The 23278-nt window shown below is 45.6% G+C and overlaps 1 protein-coding gene across 1 annotated transcript; it reads right to left on the bottom strand.

The window, feature by feature from the left end:
* Window positions 1-3198: 3198 nt before the first annotated feature.
* Window positions 3199-16429, bottom strand: LOC149858215 (putative P2Y purinoceptor 10). The gene is made up of 2 exons (XM_090061194.1): window positions 16260-16429; window positions 3199-6234 (listed from the first exon to the last, which is right to left on the bottom strand). The coding sequence occupies exon 2, from the start codon at window positions 6202-6204 to the stop codon at window positions 5080-5082; it is 1125 nt and encodes a 374-aa protein (XP_089917320.1). The 5' UTR covers window positions 6205-6234; window positions 16260-16429; the 3' UTR covers window positions 3199-5079.
* Between the last annotated feature and the right edge of the window lie 6849 nt (window positions 16430-23278).

Here is a 23278-nt window from a genome sequence, read left to right as displayed (position 1 = left end):
AGAAGGGAAAAAAAGCACCATTATCTGAGAGGGAAATGCTGGCAAAAACCTTAATGCAGATGAATTTGTACAAGGGGAAAAAAAAGCCCTTTTCCTGGTATAATTTATTATGTTCTGGAAACTCATTTAAGCTATTACAGCAGAAAAGCATTATTGGTAGGCGGATCTCTACTATAGGATTTTCCTGGCATAGACATACCAACAAACTCAAAGAGAGAGAAATTATTGGCTCTTCCTTGTTTTGCAGTTAATGTTGTTTCAATTATGAAGATGTGCTGAGAAGCTGAGCAAACTGAAAATAAGCTGGTAACAGTCCCAATGGCAGTCAGAAATTTGGAAAAGCAGAACTACCGTTCCCATTAAAGTTATCCTCACTAGAGTTTTTACCTTGCATTAATTGATTGCCAGCTAACACATTTATAAAAGCTATCATAGACAGTCCCCAGAATGACTGGGGCATACTTAAAATATTTCCTGGAATAACGTTATTATAGGCATGTGTTTCATTTGAATTAAATACTTTGTTCAAATCATTAAATTAAACCATTTGTTCTTCTTCTCTTTCTCTTGTGTTCACTTGTGCTTGCCAAAGTCTTTGTTTCATCCTTTGTAATCTCTCCTAAACACCATGTGTCATCTCTGAAGCTTTATTTAAACAAGATTCAGGTTAACTAGGTACAAAGTCCTAGCTATTTCGTGTCTGCCTGTCTCTCTGGTACTGTAAGTACCAAAGCAAATTAGCTCAGGTTGACTGGATTTTCTCTGGTCTTTCTCAGAATAGCTTTGACAACATGAGCAGTATAGAATAAAGGAAGCTGCATGTTTTTACCAGAAATGCAACATAGGATAGAAATATGCAACCTATCATTATTGAACACACAACCTCACTTTCAAAAAAGTGCATCCAAGCCCTACATTTTCTGTAATTTCTGGTTTGGGCACCATGATTAAGAATGTGTTCATGTGCAAGCTGCGTTGGCAATGTGTCCTTTGATGCGATAAGCCATTATGTTGAGGGTTTTTCACTGTTCCTCTGCACTGATTCTCTCATCAAGCTTGGTAACTTTGTGTTGTGTCTGTATTAAAATCAAAGTGAAGGGCAGTAGTATGGTTTGCAGATCTTTGGCACAGCTGCCTGATAAAAAGGATGGCTAAACACAATCGGTTTTAGGTGCAGCAGAAGCAAGAGGTGGTGGAGAAGGGAGGGTGGGGAGAAAAATGCATTTGCTCTCCACTGTGTTAAATGGTAGTTGGCATCTTCTATTGCATATGTTTTGTCCAGTCGTGACTCCTTCCACAAATACATTTTTGTTCACTTGGAGGAAAAACTGTGTGACAATACAGCCTAAGACTATGCTGACTTCTGAGTGAAGAGCAGTCTACTACCCATTCCCATTGACTCTGTGTTGAGGGTTCCCAGAACTACACAAGAATAAATGCCCACCTTGCAGCATCAGCCCATTACCATAATGAACTTCTCAATTTGTGCCATCCTGACTATGCCACTTTTAAAACTATTACAAGTCAGTTGTCTCGCACCAATCTGGGCTTTTTCCCTGGGCTGGAATAGTGTTGGGGAGTGCTGTGGGCACACCTGTTATTTGCAAGTCCAGGCAGGCACATTTGATTTGGATTTGACAGCTACAGACATTCCCAAATTGTGACATTCCCAAATTTGCCATCTTCGAACCAGAAAAAAAAACAAAAAACCCAAATCATACATTTAAAGTCTATCTCGTAACATAACATATTTTAATTTTATTACAAAAAATATTTTTGTCATGATTTGTGTTTGTGTAGTGTGTATAGAGGTAATTGCATAATAAATTCTTAGCCTTTTATATTGTGTAGCGGGTGTGGTTGGGGTGTGTGTATGTGGTGGGGGTGTATGGTACATGTGTATGGTGGGGTGGGGGTGTTTAGGGTATGTGGGGTTGTGAGGGGGGTGTGGCTGTGTGGGGGGCATAGGGTATGTTGGGGGGTTGTGTGGCTCTGGAACACACTGTACTCTCCTGAAGTCAATGCAGGCAACACTGGGTGGGGGAGTGTCTGTGTGTGTGTGTGTGTGGTGTGTGTGTGGTGTGTGGGCACCCACCCACACACTCCCTCCCCCCATGGTGCAGTAGCAGGCGGGGGTGCTGGTACCTGGCTCTGGCCAGCGCTGCACGTTGCAACAAAAAGCACACCCCTGCTGGGCCGTTTGTTTCCCTGGCACTCCCCGTATTTGCAGGGCACAAGAGAGAAGCCCCAGGCACTGGAGCCAGCTGCTTTCTCCATGCCAGCACCTGGGGCTTCCTTCCTGTGGCCCGTGAGTGTGGGGAGCACTGGGGAAACAAATGGCCAGCTGGGGCTGCGCTCCTTACAGCACTTGCTGGAGCCAGGAGCCAGGCACCAGCGCCGAGCAAAGCCACTCCCCTGCTGCTGCTGCCCCCCACTGCCTGCCAGGACAGTGTGCCATGTGAGGAGTGTGTGGGGGAGTCCTCACACCCCTCCCTCCTCATGCCCACACCCTGCCCAGCCAAGCTTCACACTGCTGCCACCCCCCTGGGCAAGGGCCCTATGCTCTGCGCTCCCGCCCAGCTGCAGCCCTGCCCCCACTTCCCTATCTGCTGCCTGGAGGGAGCCGGATGCCAGGGAAGCCTGCAGCAGCAGCCCTGCCCCGTGCCAGCCCTTCTGCCCATGAGTGTAGGAGTGAAACATAATAGGATATGTTGGGGGGTAGGTATAGACACCTTGCTCCCACCCTTGTGGGCAGAAGGGCTGGGTGGGGCAGAATTCATTGCAGGGTGCCGCAGACTGGATGAAAGTGCCTGGATCCAGCCTGCAGGCCTTACTTTGCCCACGCCTGAGTTAAACCATGGATTCAAACCTTGGGCCTGTTGCATGGTACCATAGGGGGTGTGTGCATGGAGTAACTTTCTGACTGTTAAGCCAATTTAACTTTTTTAAATTGACTTAACTGTCAGAGTGTGTACACTTATGCGGATCAGAGTCGACTTAATGGTGGCAGAAGATAATATACTTCCAAAGTGTATTGTCTTGAGTCCCATTAGTTAACTCAACTTAGCTCACAGGATGAGACCATGTCAAGGAGCTGTACACGTGTAGGCTCTGAGAGCTTAACTTAAGTTCTCTCTCTTAAATTAACTGTGTTAACTTAAGTCAACTTAGTACGTGTGTACATACTCAGAGTGCCCTGATCCCTGGACTATTGACGTTCTGGGGTCTCACTTTCTGATTTTTGGTGAATGGTTCCAAGAAGCATCGGATTCATTCTGATACAAAATGAGAAAAAAATGAAATAGCTAAGTCTTGTAGGGAAAAAAAAACAATTTCTCAACTAGCTAAGCTTCAGAGCTTGTGTAGCATACAGTTTTGGGGTGGGCTGAATATTTTGACTGAAATGAATGCATTCTTGTATCTAAATAAACAGTCATTAGGAAGACTGTAATGTCATTACAAATTTCAGCAGAATCAAATCCTTTCTTTCCCCCACAAAGTAAATCAGCATTTGGCAGAGTAAAAAATGTTTTTTTATATATATAATAAATTACTCCATTTTCATTGTAATCTACTGAAACAGCAACATTAATCAACTTAAACCATGCTATTGTCAGAAATAAAGTATTACTGATTTTAAAAAATACCTTGACTGATATCTCAAATATTCTAAATGTAGCTTGGAGACAAGAGTCCTATAGGGCTGTAAGGGTAATAACAAGCATTAAATGCACTCTCAAGACTTCTCAAGTAGGAGATGGAAATGAACTAGTCAAATCCCCATTATAGGCAAGGGAATTTCACTACATGGATCACCTGAAGACACACATCTTAGAATATCTTTGAAGACGAGTTATGGGACCTAACAACTTCCCCAGGAAATGAAAGAGAGCTTTGCATGAGGAGGCTATGGTAAATAGGGAGATGATCACAATGATAATATTTTTTAAAAGATAAAGTTAAGGGATCTATCTCTTTCAGATATCCTGTATTTGTTGGCAAGAGATGTTTTCATCCTATATTTCTGAGCTTAGCATAAACTTAGCTTATCATTTCAACTTTGAAATGCACCCCTGTAGAGCAAAATGTCTTGCTCTGTGTAGCAGGGCACTAAGATGTGCCTGCGTCTTTAAGAGCAAAAGCAGCCTAGCCAGACAGCCCTGCAGGTAGGCAGAGCTCCACACCTTCAGGCTGCCTGAGCAACAGCCTAAGGGGGTGACTGGCCAGCACCTGCAGGTGGTCGGGTGACTGGAAGGAGGCAGGGCCCTGGGGATATATAAGCTCAATGCTGGAGTTTGGATTCACTATCTCTGGCAACTGGGAGGGGAAGGAGGTCCTGCACGAGGGAGCTGCCTGAGACCTGGTGCTACCTGCTTTGTTACCCAAGCGCAGTACGACTCCAGGAGCTCCCCAGGTACCTGGGGCTAGGAGGCATGCTACCCTAAGGGCGGACATTTGCCCTCTTAAAGGGACAGAGTGCTGCCTTCATTGTTAGTATTATGTTATAGCAGGGGCTTATGTTTGTGTTGTTATTTGTACCAGTGGTTTTGGGATGAGACTATAAGGGGTGGAGGAGGCCTCATCAGTGCCCAGCAGGTGGGGCACCCTTTTGTGTAGAGCCCAGTGCTAGAAGGGCACAGCTATAGAGGTTGGAGGGGCCTGGTGCCATTGGGGTGCAATAAACAGGGACATGAAAGAGGCTCAGCATAGGGGTGGAGTTAGGCCCCAGGAAAGGGCTAAGTGAGTCAGCTGATCATGTTACATTGCAAGGTGTGGGGCATGGTAAAGGGGAGGATTTGGAGCAACACAAATAGCCTGTAAGGCTTGAGGTGTCCTGCAAGGCGCTGTCTGGAAAAGGCCCAGTGAGGGGTCTGAAGATCAGTATGGTCTAGCAGGGTTCAGTGGGACTGGGAGCTGTACAAAGGCTCATAGGCAGCCTCCCTATTTATCATTTTGCCAACAAGGCATGCCAGACAAAATAAGAAGGTGCCCTTGGGGCAGAGCTGGCCCGGTCACAGGGCACCAGGAAATGTCATGGCCAACTCTGGGACCCCCATCTGCCACACTTTGCCATAAGACTTATTGTAACTCTTCAATTTCCATTGGAGGACTTTCCATGTTGTTTGTTTGATTAAACAGTCTTGGAAAAAACCAACATTTGACACATAAAAGACTTCCTTTCTCTGTATTAGCATCAATGGTTTCCTTTAAAGATGATCTACTCTCTCTGTCCGTAAGGTCACTCCTGTGGGCAGCACCTCCGTGCCTCAGTAATTGGTCTTGAAACTCTGATGTCATAAAGTAATAGACGATTGGATCTAAACAACAGTTCAGGCTTGCAAGACATAGAGAAACTGGATGAAAATGAAGCGTACTTCTGCGTATGGAACAGTTTGTGATTACATTCTGTTTCACCATCATAAAAAGAGGAAAGTTTATGTGATATGGTGTAAAACAGATGAAAAATACAGCTGCACATGTCAGGATCATGCGTAAAGCTCGCTTTTTTTCACTTGTGGGTTGCAAGGATGTTTGGAATTCCTGTAGAGACGCCCTCATTTTCCAAGTGCAATATGCAATAATGCAAATGGGGATCACAAACCCAGATAATTCAGCTATTGTTACCAAAGTCACAGCAGCTCCTGTTGTAATTTGCTTCACTTCAAGGTCTGCAAAACATATGTGTCTATTATTGTTGGGCAATGCAGGACTTCTAAAAATTGGCACTGTTAAGCATGCAGCTCCAACAAATATCCATATAACAACACTAATGCCTATATCATACCTGCACTTCCAGTCTTTGGCCTTGAATGGATGGAGGAGGAAAAGGTATCTTTGCATGCTTATACAAGTAAGGAAACAAATGCTTGCATACATGTTGAGATACTTCAGGTAGAAACAAAGCTGACAAAAGGAGCTCCCAAAGGGCCAGGTATGGTTTAAATAATAAAACATTCGGAGTGGTAATGACAGAACATGAGCAAGATCAGCCACAGCCAAATTTATCATAAAAATTATGGCTTTGCTTTTTTTGCTGATGAAGCGACACAAAATCCATAATGCAATGCTGTTTGCTAGTAGACCAGGTATAAATATTATTATGTAAGTGGCTGCGTACAGAGAGAACTGAAATTTCATGTCAGGGTCAGTGCAGTTTCCCGAAGATCTGTTGCTCTGCATCTTGAGAGGTATCTGTGAATTCATTTACAACTGGATAGAATGGATGGAAGACTTCTGTAGAGAAAAAAACAATTTTTCAACATTTTCATTTTCTAATACAGAAAAACTGTTAAATGACATCTTATACCCATGAGTTGTATTTAGATTGTAAACTCTTCATGGCTTAGACCATCTATTCCTATGGGTATATCAATACTGCAGTTTGCAGGATAGTGTAGAGATGTCCCAGTGAACTGGGATAACAGAAGCAGTCTAGCCACAGCAGTCTGGAAATCCATACAGGGTAACATATCTGTTTCTCCGCTAAATAAATTAGCCCACTGTGCTTCTGTGGCCCAACTGCTTTGCTTAAAATGAACTCGCTTGGATCTGAAGGCAATTCTACATGGTAGTCTGTAGAGCCAACTTGGCCTGTGTTTTGTACCGTGTCTAACACGATGGAACCCCAGACATTGCTGATCCTTAAACTATAATAAATATGATTTTAAAAGAAAAATTATGTGAAAAAGTATGCATTTTACTCAATTTAAGAAAATGAAAGTGTTACAGGCAAGAAAGATGCTATCACCATCAGAATTCAGGCCATACAGAACACATTGCTGTAGTTATCAGTGGCATGCTCTGTACCCACCCCAACATTACTTTGTCAAATCGGAGTCCTGGGTCTTTTCTCTCCATCCAGTCCAGGTATGAAACTACCAAGAATCTTGAGATTGGGGACACAAATGCACAGGCTATCCGAACTGTGCCAAGGGCTAAACCACTACTGCCTGGAAAGTGTAGCAGGGACAAGAAAGGGGTTTGGTTGGGGAGGAAAGAGAGCTGGACCAACTCTTAAATGTGTTGATCTAGTGCATCTTCCACTCAGCCTCACTGAAGGTTGTCTATGGAGCCCTGCCCAGGATACAAAACTGCTCCCTAGGCATAATACTGCAACAAGTCTGGGTGTAGCTAGCTGCCAGGCAACTCTTCAGACCTCTAGGGCATGCATACACCACCAGAGGACCATGATGCGGGAAGCTGAAACGTAACATGCTACAATGACTCTGCTCATTCTGCCCCCGCTCCCTTGAAAACTATGCACCCAATGCTGTAGCTACATTACGCACCACTTTTGGGAGTACTTATTGGCACATGCCTACTGCCACAGGAACTGATTACTGTCATGGATCCTCTTATCAGAGAACCCACACCCCTTTCAAGGGAAGCTCTGCCTTGGGACTCCCTGAAAAGCCATATCTGGTTTCCCTCCTGTAGGATCCCCTTCAGCCAGCCCTGGCATGACTTTTTGAATGGCAAGCCTATGGCTTTGAGACCCTCGGTCTTCAAGTGGGTCAGGAAGGTGTCCGAGTGACACATTTCCAAGCACAATAGCAGACAGCTGCAGTTGAAACAAAGGCTGTATAGTGTGCCACTGCAGAGCATCTCAGCATCATTTCAGCTTGTGTTTTTTTTTTTTCTCCCTGTCCTCCTTGGGAGTCTTTTTTTTTTTTCTCTCTCTCTCTCTCTCCAGCTCCCTCAGATACCTTTTCTTTCCCCTCCTCAAGCAGGCTACAACATTAGGAACAAAGTGTATCAAAGCTTGTAATTAACCTGAGGACTAACACATGCCTATTAAATCGATACTTAATGTTATTAGAAACCAATCATACAGCAGTCTGTGGGGCCTGCTGTTAGCCCAGACTGTTATCTTCCCCTGGGGTGAAAAGGGCATCTAGATGTCCTCCTATGAAATCATCCACAGCAAAACATGCTCATGAGCCCTCCAAAATGTTTCCTCAAGAATTCCAACTCAGCACTGTGCCTCTTGATTCATAGTCACATTATGTCCATTTTGGGGTGTAGCACATATGTGCAAAACAGGCATGGTATACTTCATTTTGACACCTCTAATATGGTCCTTTGATTGTGTCCCAAGATTTTATTTCACAGGTTTCATAGTTTCATAATTTATAGGGTCGGAAGAGACCTGAGTAGATCATCTAGTCCGACCCCCTGCCATGGCAGGAAAGATTACTGGGGTCAAATGACCCCAGCAAGGTGTTCATCCAGCCTCCTCTTAAAGACCCCCAGGGTAGGGGCCAGCACCACTTCTCTTGGAAGTTGGTTCCAGATTCTAGCCGCCCTGACCATGAAGTAGTACTTCCTAATATCTAGCCTAAATCTACCCTCTGCCAGCTTGTGACCATTATTCCTGGTCACTCCTGGTAGTGCTCGGGGGAACAGTGACTCCCCCAATGCCTGCTGATCCCCCCTGACTAGTTTATAACAGGCCACGAGATCCCCCTCAGCCTTCTCTTGTGGAGGCTGAACAGGTTCAGGTCCCGTAGCCTCTCCTCATAGGGCCTGCCCTGCTGGCGCCTGATCATGCGGGTGGCCTCCTGTGGACCCTCTCCATGCTGTCGACATCCCTCTTGAAGTGCGGCGCCCAGAACTGAACGCAGTACTCCAGCTGTGGCCTGACCAGTGCTGCATAGAGGGGGAGGATCACCTCCCTGGCCTGCTCCAGATGCATCTGTGGATGCATGACAAGGTGCGGTTGGCCTTCCTGACTGCATCCCCACACTGCCGGCCCATGTTCATCTTGGCATCAATGATGACTCCAAAATCCTTTTCTGCCCCTGTACTGATGAGAAGGGAGTTCCCCAGCCTGTAGGTATGGTGCCGGTTGCTCCTCCCCAGGTGCATCACCTTGCACTTGTCAGTGTTGAATTCTGTCCTAGTCTCATCCGCCTACCTCTGTAACCTGTCTAGGTCTGATTGCAGCCTATTCCTCCCTTCTAGCGTGCCCACATCCCCCCACATCTTAGTGTCATCAGTAACCTCTGATTTTGTTCATTTGGCATCAGTCAACTTTTCCCAAATGGCTGCTGTTATTTAGACTTGTAGAGAAGCTCACCAAGAAGTTAAATAAAAATACTTTAGAATTAACTAAGATTGAACATAGAGGCCTGGCAATAGCAGATACCAAGAGCAAGAAACAGTATCAGTAAAAGCCTGGGCTAACAGACAACAGACTGTGAAGGAGGTCTGCAGTGGAAAAGAGCAGACCAATCCATCAGAGTTCTGGCTCCATATTTAGGATTAAATGTACAAATTAATAGCTGACCAAATGTGCGTCAGTATTTGTAATTCGATTTCTAAGGCATGAGGCACAATGTAGTCATTACGCTACAATAACAATTCCAAATACAATGAAATACCCACCCTTTGAGTTGGACCAGAAGCCCTCCTGTTTGGGTGACTTTCCTCCATTTCCCCTTTACATATCACAGATGCCCAGAGTTGAGAGTTCAGGTTGTACCTAAGTGGTGCAGAGGCACTTGTGCACGCCTTCTGCATAATGATGTAGTTCATCATCCAAAGCAACAATTTGAGTAAACATCACATTTAATTGGGTAAAAGGGCTACTTCTTGTGTAACAGGCAATAAAACGAGGGCAAACTCTATCATTTAGCACACAACCATGTAATTTTTCTTACAGCACTGGATACTATTATAATATGTGTTATTTTAATTGACCACAAGGCACCACAAGCAGATTGCTGTTTGTTTCTCTTTAGGGGATCAGGATCTGATCTTGGAAAATACCTAGCATGAAGTTTACCACCATGACTGTTCCCACTGACAAACAATAACATAATGTTTTTGATGGCAGTGGGGCTGCTTGCAGTTTTTGAGCCGACAGGAATCTTGCAAAAAGCTCAGGGCAGATTTTGGGACCCAGTTGCAATCCATTACAAAACAATTCAAGAGTCTTTTTAAGGACATGGATGGACATCAGTGTTTTATTTTGTTTTAAAAAGTAGGGGAGAGGCAATCCAACCCCTAAACCCAAGACACCTTTACCCAATCCAATAAAGAATTATCCCAAAGAATCAGGGCTAAGTAGTTAACATTGCTTTAGGTTTCATCTGTCCATGTCCACCCTATCACAGTCATTTGCTAAAAGTAAACTGTTGCCTGGTTTCTCATTGTCTAGCAGCAAGATACCATAATAGCTACCTGGGACAGTTGTCCATCTATCTACCCCTGATTATGGTGTAATTTTTATGTTGGCGTACACACCAACATAATTTATACTATGGTAGGAATAAATCTATGAAGAGCTCCTGATACATTGTGACATTTATGCCATTCTTTCAGAGCAACTTAACGGGCTATGCATCCCATGTGCTGAGATGTTCTAGAAATCTGGCCACTTATTCTGGTGCCTAACAGGGAGCTGAGCACTTCTGAAAATCTGGATGTAAAAATGGGTCTTGCAAGTACAAAGATCACTATTAACTGCTTGAAAGTCTTGCCTTTTGTTAACAAGGAACCTGATTTGTTTCAGAGGTTGTGAATATTTATAGTGCCAATTGCCTTCAACACATCTGAAATTTAAACCTTCCTCAAGCTCTTCAACGGCCTGCTGAACCTCAGTGTTAGAAGACAGAGAGATTCACACTTGCAGAAATATCTAGTAACATTTTATTTGGCAAAATTTGAAGAGTGATCTTTTTTAAAAGTTTAATCAGAATCCAAATTCATTTGCCAAGCAAATTCCTATTACCAACCAAATACCAAATCCAAAAACCTGAAACTCGACACACAGTCCGTAGCATCCATTTCTTATCAGCTTAATTTAACAGGTATCTTTGCAGATGCCCCCATAATGCCTGCTCAGGGGATCTATGACCCATATTGTAAGAGGAAATCACATCTAACTGTATTTAGCAAAGGCACCAATCCTACTTGTGTAGCAGCTACATCAACAGAAACTAAAGGATTTGGTGGGAAGAAACACTGTCAAGTGTATCAAGACATTGGTCAGAGCTGAAGAAACAATTTCTGTTGGATAAACACTTGAAAACTTAGAAGTGTAAAAGTGTTCCCCTATAGCCTCCTTTTCAAAAGCTTTCCTTTCAAAAGAAGTATTTTGAAGACGTTTACCAAAACCTATCGAAGTATATCTGACTCCAGTTGACTTCTTGCTTTTTGGGCAGGGGGCTGGATCAGATGATCTCATGAGGCCCCTTCCAGCCCTAATGTCTATGAAATCTATATAGATTTTGCTTAAGAACATAAACACTATCCTGTGTCAGCCCATTAGTCCATCCAGCCATTCTTTTACAGGGACCAAATGTGGATTCTTAGGGAAAGAGCACTGAAATATGGCATATCCAGACTAGCTGGCCCAGTGCTTCTCTCCCTTTGCAGCTTCTAGCATTCAGAAGTCTAGGATGCCCTGCTTTTGAGTTTGCAGCACTAACTACCATGTTAAATACCACTGATGGACCCATCTTTCATGAATTTCTCCAGTGCCTTTTTATGCTGATTAAATTATCAGCCTTTACAATGTTTTGTGGCAATGAGCCCCACAAGTTAATTGCAGCCTGAGTGAAAAAGAACTTCCTTCCATTTGCTGTAAACCTGCTACCTATTAATTTCATTGTATATCCCCTAGTTCTAATATTGAGAGGGACAATAAATAGTAAATTGCTATTTACTTTCTCTATGCCATTCTGAATTTATAGTCCTCTGTCTTATCACACTGCCCCAGTTGTCTTTTCTTTTTCTAAGCTGAAAAATTGTAGCCTGCTTAGTTTTTCCTTGTACAGAAGCATCCTCATACCTTGGCCCATCCTTGTTGCCTTTCTCTGTACCTTTTCTAGTTCTGCTGTCACCATTTTTGAGGGGTGGGAAGAGAAATCAGCACTGCATGCAGTATTCAGTGGTTCCCACAGTTGTACCTAGGCATAATGACACTTTCTGTTTTTTCAATTCCCTTTTTACTTTCTGGTAGTGTAAGAGTGATGTTGTAGTTGTGATGGTCCAAAAATTATAAGAGGAAACAATTTCTTAAAGTGGTATCTTTTATTGCATCAACTCTGTAGTTGGGATAGAATTACACAAGCTTTTGAATGCAAGATGTTCCAATCCAGTCCAGGGGATCTGGTCTGGCCCTGTGACCTGGCCCCAAACCAGCCGCGCATGGGGAAGGGGGATTGCCTGGCCCTGCAGAAGGAAGCTGGCTGGCAAAGTCTCAACCTAGCCGGATGGAGGGAAGGGGATGTGGCCTGGCTCCGATCGTGCTGTGTGGTAGCAGGGTCATGGCCCAGCTCTGACCCATCCCATGGGGCTTGCAATTTTGGTAGTGAGGAGGGATGGCTGTATGAAGTGCACTGCTCTCCCACCCCAAATTTCCCATCCCTTGGGCAGTCCCACAGGCTGGATTCCAAGACTTCATGGGCTACATTTGGCCTGCAAGCCAGAGGTTGAGCATTCCTGGTTTGCACAGTTTTCTTCATACAAGTATTTTGATTTTCAGGCACTTGTGCAATTGAAAAACAAAACAGATAAAAAGTGTCCAATTAAAATGAAACCTTTTTCCATGCTGGCCACAGAACAGCCACAGATTAACGCCCCTTCCTGACTGCTATCTTGGCTTAGAGCAAAAGGTTCCCCAAGCAACTGCTAACTACAGTCCCAGTGTAATTTAGTACCATTTGAACATTTTTCTCAGTGATAGATTTTCATTTTTGTGGTGAAAAGAAGGAACCCAGGTTAGTCCTGCTAAGATCACTTATTCTCTTCACCCCTAAAAATATACGGAAGACCAGGGTTCTCTTCTGCTTCTCAAAGTTTTATCATGCACAGCAGTGGTACATCACTGTCACGGAGTGGGGTGCAGGGGCGGCCATGATCCCACTAGCGCCCTCTGCCGTGTCCAATTAGGTGATTCAGCACCCTCAACTCGCCTGCCACGTCTTTGATGTTCTAAGTTCAGTAAGGGAGGCTGCCTTGTCTTGCCTAGGACACTACTCCGCTCTATGCCCCGTTCCAATTGGGGTGCCCCAGTGCACCCCTGCCTTATGGGCAATGGGTGCCTCCAACCTCCCCTTCAGCATGCCCCAAGCCTCGCAGCTATTCCCAGGTATTATCAAGCCCTTACACTTCAGCGCCCTACCTGGCACCCCCGAGCTGGTTTCACCACCAGTGCCCCGTGTCTGGGGCCTATGCCGCACTTCCCGCGGTCGGGGCTCAGGTGGCCATAGCCGTGCCTGGCCCCGACCTTCCTTTGGGGTCTTACGCCCTACTTGGGCTTTACTCCCGATACCGCCCCGCTGGGCTGGGGTCAGGATACCCCACTAGCTCCGGGGCTCTTCGCTGCCCCCTTTTAGCTCTGGGGCTGGGCCAACGTGCCCCCAAACAAAGCTGAGCCCTCACCATTGCCCTCTCTGGGGCCTCACTTACGCGTTTCCCGCACTCATTGTCCCCCCTCTGGGGCCTCGTTCACGCATTTCCCGCGCTTGGGGCTCAGGTGGCCGTAGCCGTGCCTGGCCCTTGACCCTTTCCTGGGTCACTTTTCCCACTGGGCAAAATACTGCCCTCATGGGCTGGGGTCCGAAACCCCACACACCGCGCCTCTCCGGCACAAAACAGCTGTGCCCTACTGGCACCGCTCGCTGTGCCATTACTGGGCACCTGGGACCCCCAGATTATTGGGGAGCTCCCGTGAGGCCTCCTCACACCCCTACAGCCTCACCCGGTCCTCCGGTGTAACGATAACGAAAACACGAGCTAAGCGGCTGCAACATAAACAAGAAGCCTACCGGCTCATAATGCAATCATAAGCCCCCGAGCTCATAAACCCCGCTCCGCTCTATGCTGGCTCTGTCCTACACCCGTCAGAGTTCTCTTTACCCCTGCATCATTGCAGCCGGTCAGAGTGGTCAGGCTGCAACCATCGACCCGGGCTGCTCAGCTCGCCCACAGAGCTCCTGCTCCTGCTCCTGCCCCTGCCCCTGCCCCTGCCCCTGCCAGAGGAGAATTGCTTCTCTAGGTCCTGGCCTGGGCTACTTATAAAGGCCCGGCCCTGCCCCATACACTCCTGGCCAGCTGACCAACATTTGTTGCCCCGGCAACCCTCACCTGTGCTGCCCTATTAATTGGCAGCTGTCCTTATTACTGTTGCTAGTAGCGAGCACCCTAGTGCTCTGCTACAATCACCTACACTGTGATATCATCTCAGAGTGGTCAATCCCAAGTCAGAGGTGCCGTGTAATACTTTCAGTTCCCCAGGTGTTGTCAAGAAGGGGACTGTGGGGGTCAGATGGGGAGGGGAGGGGTTGCTAAGCACCTCTGGGTGCTTTCAGGACCCACCCTTCTGGCACCCAGAGATGATGTCCCTATTTGCACAACCCAGGCAGAATTTGATATTAATGAAATCATAGAATATATGGTTGTAAGAGACCTCAAAAGGCATCTAATTACTTCCAAGTTGCACTGGAGGCCAGTGTTGCCTAAATCCACAGCCCACATACATTAAGTTCTGCTTGACAAGCAGAAACTGCTTTTTTAATTCAGTGACACTGCTTCTGTGCCTGATGGCAAGTAGCTGTATTTCTAAGGCAAAGGTTATTCAGGAGACATGAGGGGCTCAAATATTCTCATAGCAGTTGACATGTTTGAAGCTCTTGCTTCCTTCAAGACCTCAGAAAGTCCATCAGGAAGGGAAGAATAAAGCTTCTGGTGCCCTTGGAGAACCCTGCCCCCACTCCTGAGGTCTAAATGCACTTCAACTTGATGTTTTCGACACACAAAGATGCTGCCAAGCTAATGAATAACACAGCGCTGGGGAAAGAAGCCCCTAACAAAGCTTCAAGAATCAGCGAGGGGGTGTTGTGGCTTGGTTGTTTTTAACTCAAGGCTTGAGAGTGTGGGGAAATGAGTTTCTCTTTCAGAGGAAAATCGGATGCAGGTGGCCCTAGGGAGAAAGTATATTAGAATACACTTACATTTCTTTCATATCCAACCTGTACTTTCAATTTTTTTAAATAGTTTACTGCTTCTAAACTTGCATACAATTAATGTGGCTAACAACTATTGCCAAGCTGCTGTCAAATTGGATTCAACCCAAGACTCCTTCAGTAAAACTTCCTGAAGTGAATGGGTCTGTATTCAGAGCTGAGCCTCTGCTGACTTGCCCTCTTGCCTTTCTGTCCCTGGCTTCTGTGATTCCTTCTATATTCTATATCTCTGTGTAACTACAGGGATGTTATTTGGTTTCCACACATTTAAATGAAGACAGATTTCTAGAACATAATTAGCGTAGCTTTTGATCATCTCAATATTTGCTATTGCAGTAGTTTATAGAGGCCTCAACCTGGGTAAAGATGTCAGCATACAAAGTGATAGACAAAAGACAGACTCCTGCCCTGAGGAGTGTCCTGCTGAAATGAAGGCAGGACACAGAAACAGGATTTTATTACAGAGGATGAGGAGATGGAGAACATGGGTAATGGTGATAGCAATGTAGGGTTATACAGAACTTCCCTCTGCTGAATTAACAGCTTAAACCAATTTTTAAAATGCACATAAAGGCCAAAAAAAAAAAAGCATCAGTGGTAAGTAACTTTTTTCTGTGTTCTTATATGGCTGACTTCAGTGGAAATCGCCTGACTATTCTGAATCACTCTGTGCCCCACCCAGTTCGATATTTCTGTAGTATTGTGTTTAAAAATTCCAGTCACAGAAATATCAGTACTGAACTCTTTTCATTATTTTTTTTCAGTGGCATAAAGAGGGGGGAGCCCATATTCCAGATCCAAAGAACCCCAAACATAGGGAAGTTTAAACCAGCCAATTTTTTTGGCCAAGTTTCCACCCTAGGGTTATGCTCAAATTCTCAGAGAAGGGGAGAAATGCATCGTTGTAACAAAATCTGTTGATGACATGAAATAATCTCTTTACTTAAGCAGAGTAGGCTTTCAAAACAGCAATTATTAAATTTTAAACTCATGCACTGAAATATAATATGTAAAATGAAATTAAATTGTCTGTTTTAGCAGCTTGTATCAATCAAGAAAACACTTTCTATAAAATACTTTCATTGATTTCTGATCCACAATAGCAGTCTTCTCCCTACTTACTACCTGCATAGAAACAGAAATGAAATGCCATTCTGTCCAAGTCTGCTGAAGATACCTTAATTAGACTATTTAAAAACTCTCTTAAAAAAACAGATCATAGCATCACCAAAGATTGTTATAGGTTAGATCTACAAAAGGAAATGCTGGAGAGAGCAAGCTTACCTCACTGTAGTATCCATTCTTCAAGAGGACCTCTACAGCAAGGAGCAGGGGAAGCAACAGCCTTCTATTTTTACTTCATCCTATAAATTCCAACCACAAAGAGACTTAAATTCACATTTAATGTGAGAAGTACTATTTTTTAAAAAACCCTTGGCCCAGGAGCTCAGAACTCTTGCTGGCATCTGCAGACTGCAGTGTCTGTAGAACAGGAAATCCTGTATTTTGTTTCTCTTCCCCAGTCAAAATCTCTGCAGTTACTGACGTTAAAGCTAGGCAGGCGATGACGTCATTTTGATGCAAGTGAAGTGGGATTTGCAACAACGTTTGTGTGTTTTTCCAACAAAATTTGCAGTGACCCCTATATTTTATGCATTCCTTAAATCATTGTGTATTGTTTTTCTCTTCATTTTTTTGTCATTGATTCTGTTTGCTAAAATTATTTTTAAAAAAAGTCCATTCATGATTAAAGACTAAAATACAGCTGAAAAAGAATATGCACGTCTAAAATAAGTGGAAAATGTGAAATTTGGTTTTAGATTTCACATACAAAACATTGTGGTTTATTGTTTGAAAGAGCTAAAAATAGCAACATCCAATATAGGCTCATAACATCATTGTTATTCCAGCCATGGCTTTTTCTCCTTTTGACATACACAATTTCTTTTCCATGGGCATATAAGAAATCCCTTCCTCAGAGATGGCAGTGTATACAGGGATGTTTTCTGGCATGTCAGAAAACACAGTATGTGTGCATTGCAGTTACTGTCAGTTGCTTGGTTGCTGGGATAATGTGATATGTGCTGCAATGCCACTTGCCAGGTCCCACTCTTAGCACAGATCACATGGCAGCACTACAACTGACACAGTGCTTCCACTTAGTTCATTTGCTGATTAAAGACCAAAAGAAAAATCATCATTCTAAAATCTCCAGCTGGATTGGTTTTAGGGTTGTTTAGGACAGGCAGATGCATACTGGAATACAAATATGGAAAAACAAACCCTTATAGAATTATAGAAAACTAGCATTGGAAGGGATGTCAGGAGATCATATGGTCCAACTTCCTGCTCAAAGCAGGATCATCCCCAACTAAATCATCCCAGCCAAGGCTTTGTCTAGCCAGGTCTTAAAAATGTCCAGGGATGGAGGTTCCACAACTTCTCTGGGTAACCTCTTCCAGTGCTTTACTACCCTCCTACTGAGAGAGATTTTTCCTAATAGCTAACCTAAACTTCCCTTGCTGCAACTTGAGACTTAACTTAATCCTCTTTGGAACCACCCTTCAAGTAATTAAAGTCTGCTAGTCAATCCCCCCTCAGTCTGAGACCCTGAGCATATCAAGAGTGACTACAGGGCTCTGGGTGCAAGGGTGAGGGGGTCTGGGGTTTAGATTGTGTTCTCACCAATCCTTCTGGTCAAGGGAAAGGGCTGGCTGCACAGGTGGTGTTGCCAGCAGGGATTTGGCTTCTTTGACCATGGGATGTTGTTCCAAGAAGAAGGATTGCTGGGAAGAGATGGGGTCCACCTGATGAAGAAAGGGAAGAGTGTCTTTGCAGACAGGCCTGCTTACCTAGTAAGGGGGACTTTAAAACTAGGTTTTCTGGGGGATGGACAGCAAAGCCCTGATGTAGGTGGGGAAGCAGGAGTCCTGGAGGAAGAGCAAGCAGGAGGGGGCAAATGGGGATGTGTTCTCGTACTTCCTGAGAAATCAGAGCAATCAACTAGTTACCTCAGGTGTCTGTACACAAATGCATGGAGCCTGGGAAACAAGCAGGAAGAATGGGAAGTCCTTGAGCAGTCACAGCACTATGACGTGATTGGAATAACAGAGACTTGGTGGGAGCTTGCATGACTGGAGTACTGTCATGGATGGGTACAAACTGTTCCGGAAGGACAGGCAGGGGGGAAGAGGAGGAGAAGGAGCTGTGCTCAGAGCTCCAGTATGAAGCTGGAGATAGGCCTGTTGAGAGTCTGTGGGTTAAGGTCAGAGGCGACAGCAACAGGAGTGATGTTCTGGTGCACGTCTGCTGTAGACTGCAAGACCAGGAGGAAATGGTAGATGAGGCTTTCTTCAAACAGCTACCAGAAGTTTCCTGATCACAGGTGCTGGTTATCATGGGGGACTTCAATTACCCTGACATCTGCTGGGAGGGCATTATAGCAGTGCACGGGCAATCCAGGAAGCTTTTGGGACAAGTGTTCAGGACAACTTCCTGGTACAAGTGCTGGAATGGAAAACTAGGGGCCGTGCTTTTCTTGGCCTTGCTACTTACAAACAGAGTAGAACTGGGGGGGAATGCAGTAGTGGATGGCAACTTGGGCAGCAGTGACTACAAGATGATTGCATTCAGGTTCTTGAGGAAAGGAAGGATGGAGAGCAGCAGAGTAAAGACCCTGGACTTTAGAAAAGAAGACTTTAACTCAATCAGGGAACTCATGGGCAGGATCCCCTGGGAAGCCAGACTGAGGGGGAGAGGAGTCCAGGGGAGCTGGCTGTACTTCAAAGAAGCCTTACTGAGTATGCAGGAATAAACCATCCTGATGTGCAGGAAGACTAGCAAGTATGCCAGAAGACTGCTTGGCTTAGCAGGGAAGTCTTCAGTAAACCAAGTCACAAAAAGGAAGCTTATAAGAAGAAGAAACTTGGACAAATAACTAGGGAGGAATATAAGAGCATTGCTCAGGCATGCTGGGATAAAGTCAGGAAGGCCAAAATGCAATTGGAGTTGCAGCTAGCAAGGGATGTGAAGGGTCACAAGAAGGGTTTCTACAAGTATGTCGGTAGATGAAGGAATCCGTTTCTAAGAACTTGGAGAAAAAGGTGATGAGGAACAGTCAACGTGGATTCACCAAGGACAAGTTGTCTGCCTGGCCAACCTGACTGCTTCTAAGATGAGATTGACTGGCTCTGTGGATGTCGGGATACCACTGGATGTGATATACTTGGATTTTAGCAAGGCTTTTGATACGGTCTCCCACAACTTTCTTGCAGAGCAAGCTAAGGAAGTAGAGGTTGCATAACGGACTGTAAAAAAGCAATCTCAGTAGGTTCAATAAGGACAAGTGCAAAGACCTGCACTTAAGACGGAACAATCCCATGCACTGGTACAGGCTGGGGAACAACTGGCTAAGCAGCAGCTCTGCAGAAAAAGTCCTGGGAGTTACAGCAGACAATAAGATCAATGTAAGCCAACAGTATGCCCTTGTTGTGAGGAAAACTAATGGCATACTGGGCAGCAGTAGTAGGAGTGTTGCCAGTAGATCAAGGGAAGTGTTATTCCCCTTTATTCAGCATTTGTAAGGCCACATTTGCAATACTGGGTCCAGTTTTTGGCGCCCTACTACAGAAAAGATGTTGGCAAATTGGAGAGAGTCCAGTGGAGGGCAATGAAAATATTTAGGGGGCTGGGGCACATGACTTCTGAGGAGAGGCTGAGGACTGGATTTATTTAGAATCATAGAAAGTTAGGGTTGGGAAAGACCTCAGGAGGCCATATAGTCCTGCCCCCTGCTCAAAGCAGGGCCATTCTCAACTAGATCATCCCAGCCAAACCTGTGTCTAGCCAGGTTCTGAAAAAATCCAAGGATGGAGCTTCTACCACTTCTATGGGTAACCTGCTGCAATGTTTTACTACCCTCCTAGTGAGAAAATTCTTCCTAATATCTAGCCTAAACTTCCCGTGCTGCAACTTGAGACCATTGCTCCTTGTTCTATCATCTGTCACTGAGAACAGTCCAGCTCCCTCTTTCGAGCCCCCACTTCAGGTGGTTGAAGGCTGCTATTAAATTTCCCTTCAGTCTTCTATTCTCTAGACTAAATAAGCCCAGTTACCTCAGTCTTTCCTCATAAGTCATGTGCCCCAGCCCCCACATCATTTTTGTTGTCCTCCACTGGACTCTCTCCAATTTGTCCACATCCTTTCTGTAGTGGGGGACCCAAAACTGAACACAATACTCCTGATATGGCTTCACCAGTGCTGAATAGAAGGGAATAATCATTTCCCTTGACCTGGCAACTCACCTATCAATGCAACCCGGTATGCCATTAGCCCTCTTGGGACCCACACATTCCCTGATCCTCCTCTTGTTCCTGATCCTTCTTGTTACCCTTCTTGTCCCTTGCTAGCTGCAAGTTCAGTTGCTTTGGCCTTCCTGCCTTCATCCATTCATGCCCAAGCAATACTCTTATATTCCTCCCTAATAGTTTGTCCAAGTTTCCAGTTCTTATATACTTCCTTTTTGTTTTAACATACTGAAGAGTTCCTTGCTAAGCCAAGCGGGTCTTCTGCCATACTTGCTAGTCTTCCTGCACACTGGGATGAGATGTTCCTGCACCCTCAGTAAGACTTCTTTAAAGTACAGGCAGCTCTCCTGGACTCCTGTCCCTTTCAGACTGGCCTCCCAAGAGATCCTGCTCATCAGTTCCCTGAGTGAATTGAAATCTGCTTTTCTGAAATCCAAAGTCGTTACTCTGCTGCTCTCTTTTCTTCCTTTCCTCAAGATCCTGAACTCAATCATCTCATGGTTGATGCTGCCCAATTTGCCATCCACTACTACATTCCCCACTATTTCTTTCCAGTTTGCAGCAGGCCAAGAAAAGCATGCCACCTAGTTAACCACTTCAACACTTGCATCAGGAAGTTGTCCCCAGTACACTCCAAAAACTTCCTGGATTGCCTGTGCGCTGCTGTATTGCTCTCCCAACAGATGTCAGGGTGATTGAAGTCCTCCATGAGAACCAGGACCTGTTATCTGGGAACTTCCACTAGCTGTTTGAAGAAAGTCTCATCCACCATTTCCTCCTGGTCTGGTAGTTGTCTGTAGCAGACCTCTACCATAACATCACCATTATTGCTCCCCCCTCTAACCCTTATCCAGATACTTTTGACAGGCCTATCTCCAGTTTCATACTGGAGGTCTAAGCAATCATAGACATCTTTTACATAAAGAGCAACTCGTCCTCCTCTTCTCCCCTGCTCATCCTTCCTGAACAGTTTATACCCACCCATGGCACTGCTCCAGTCATGCAAGCTCCCACCAAGTCTCTGTTGTTCCAATCATGTCACTGTTGAGTGATGATGCTAGGACTTCCAATTCTTCCTGCTTGTTTCCCAGACCCCATAGATTCATGTACAGGTACCTGGGTCACTACCCAATTGCTCTGCTTTCTCAGGAAGAATGAGAACACCTCCCCTGTTGCCCCCTCCTGCTTCTGCTTCCTCCAGGGCAACCACTTCCCCACTTATCTCAGAACTTTGGTCTCCAGACCTTTGCAAACTTCATTTAAAGCCCTTGTCACTAGGTTAGCAAGTCTGTCTACGGAGAAGCCCTTCCCACGCTCTGTTGGATGGATCCCATCTCTTCCTTCTTGGAAGCCAAAGGCCTGCTGGTGACACCGTCTGTTCAGCCATGCATTGATCTGCAGGATGTGCTCACTCCTGCCAAGGCCCTTCCCCTTGAGCAGAAGGATAGAGGAGAATATTACCTGAGCCTCTGTTCCTTTCACCCAAGCACACAGAGCGCTGTAGTCACTTCTGATCTGCTCAGGGTCTCCCCTGGCAATGTTATTGGTGCCCACATGGATGAGTAGCATAGCGTAGTCACAGGGCTAGATGAGGCTCGGTAATCCCTCTGTGACAGTCCCTCCAGAAAAGCAGCAGGCCTCCCAAAACGATAGGTCAGGCGGCAGATGGATGCCTCTGTCTCCCACAGAAGGGCATCTCCAACCACCAGCACCCATCGCTTCTTTTTGGTGGCAGTGGTCTTGATCCTTCCAACCTTGGGGAGACCTGTTCTCCTCCACCACGGAATGAGCTTCTCCTCTGCTTTTGCTGGTGTTCCACATCTGTCCTCCAGGCAGACTGCTGCAGCTGGAAATGAAGATTTCTCCAGGCTGCCAGAGCTCACAAGCTTCCAGCTTCCACTTTCATGTCTTCTCCCTCACTTAGCAGTGCCTTCAGCAGTTCTTACTCCACAGTCCTAGAGGTCTCCTTCAGCATGGAATAAATGAAGTCCTCATGGCAGAGGATGCTTTAGCCTCATCACCTCGTCCTGTAGCTCTCTTTCCTGCTCCCTGAGGCACACCACCAGGAGGCACCGCTCACATTGCAGGTACTCCCCAACCCGGCAGTCACTGAAAGGAACCTGCAAGCTGCAGTCTCCACAGCACCAAACCTGGACCTGAGTGGGAGCCTCAACATTGAGCTGTCCTGCCGAGACAGACACCTCACAGGTGCAAGCAAAGGCAGCGGCAGTGATTCTGGCATTGTGATGTCCTCCAGCCATTTCCCTAGGTCTCTTAATCTGCCACCTCTCTCTTTCTGCCCCTCTTGCCATCAGACCTTCCCTAGCAAACTCCCCTGTAAGATGGCTTGTTTGCTGCTCCTCGGCCCTGAAAGGTTTCTTTTTCCCTCTTTTCTCTCAACAGGTTTAAAGTATCCCTTCAAAGAGGGGGACAGCAAACTGACCTTCAAACTGCTTGTCCTGTTTGCTGGCCCTCTTCTCTCAGGGAGTCTCCTTTTATACCCTGCTGGGCCTATATTGGCTTGAACCCCTCATTAGGGCTTTTGTCAGGCACCAGCAGCAATCGCTCACATACCAACACTCCCACCTTTTCCAAGCACATGCCCAAAACACATACAGCCCACCAAACAAACACTCAGCAAGCCAAACACACAGGCAGTCCTGGCTCACCTTCCCAGGGCAAGATCTGGTGCCTGGTTTCTCTTCTTCCTCCTCTTCCTCCACTTGCTCCTAGCCAGAGGTAAAGATATACTCATAAGTCATGTGTAATTTGAGTCTACTGACAGATGAGGTATAACCTGACCCTTCCCCACCACATTGCATTTGAGGGAAGTTCCATGATTCCTCCCTGCAGAGAGGGGTGCTGCAGAGAATGCACCTCTGGGTTTAGCAGCTACCTGTACCACCCTCTTTCACCCCCAAATTATGATGTAGCAGTACAGAAGAGACGTGGGGAGCCAGTCTGTTTTGGGGTGAAAGAGGGAGGTAGCCAGTAGAC

Source organism: Crocodylus siamensis, chromosome 8 (genome assembly GCF_052110815.1).
Source record: "Crocodylus siamensis isolate JL-2025a chromosome 8, ASM5211081v1, whole genome shotgun sequence".
Lineage (NCBI taxonomy): Eukaryota > Metazoa > Chordata > Crocodylia > Crocodylidae > Crocodylus > Crocodylus siamensis.
The sequence above is the reverse complement of the archived record's forward strand: the minus strand, read 5'-3'. Positions and strand labels throughout refer to the sequence as shown.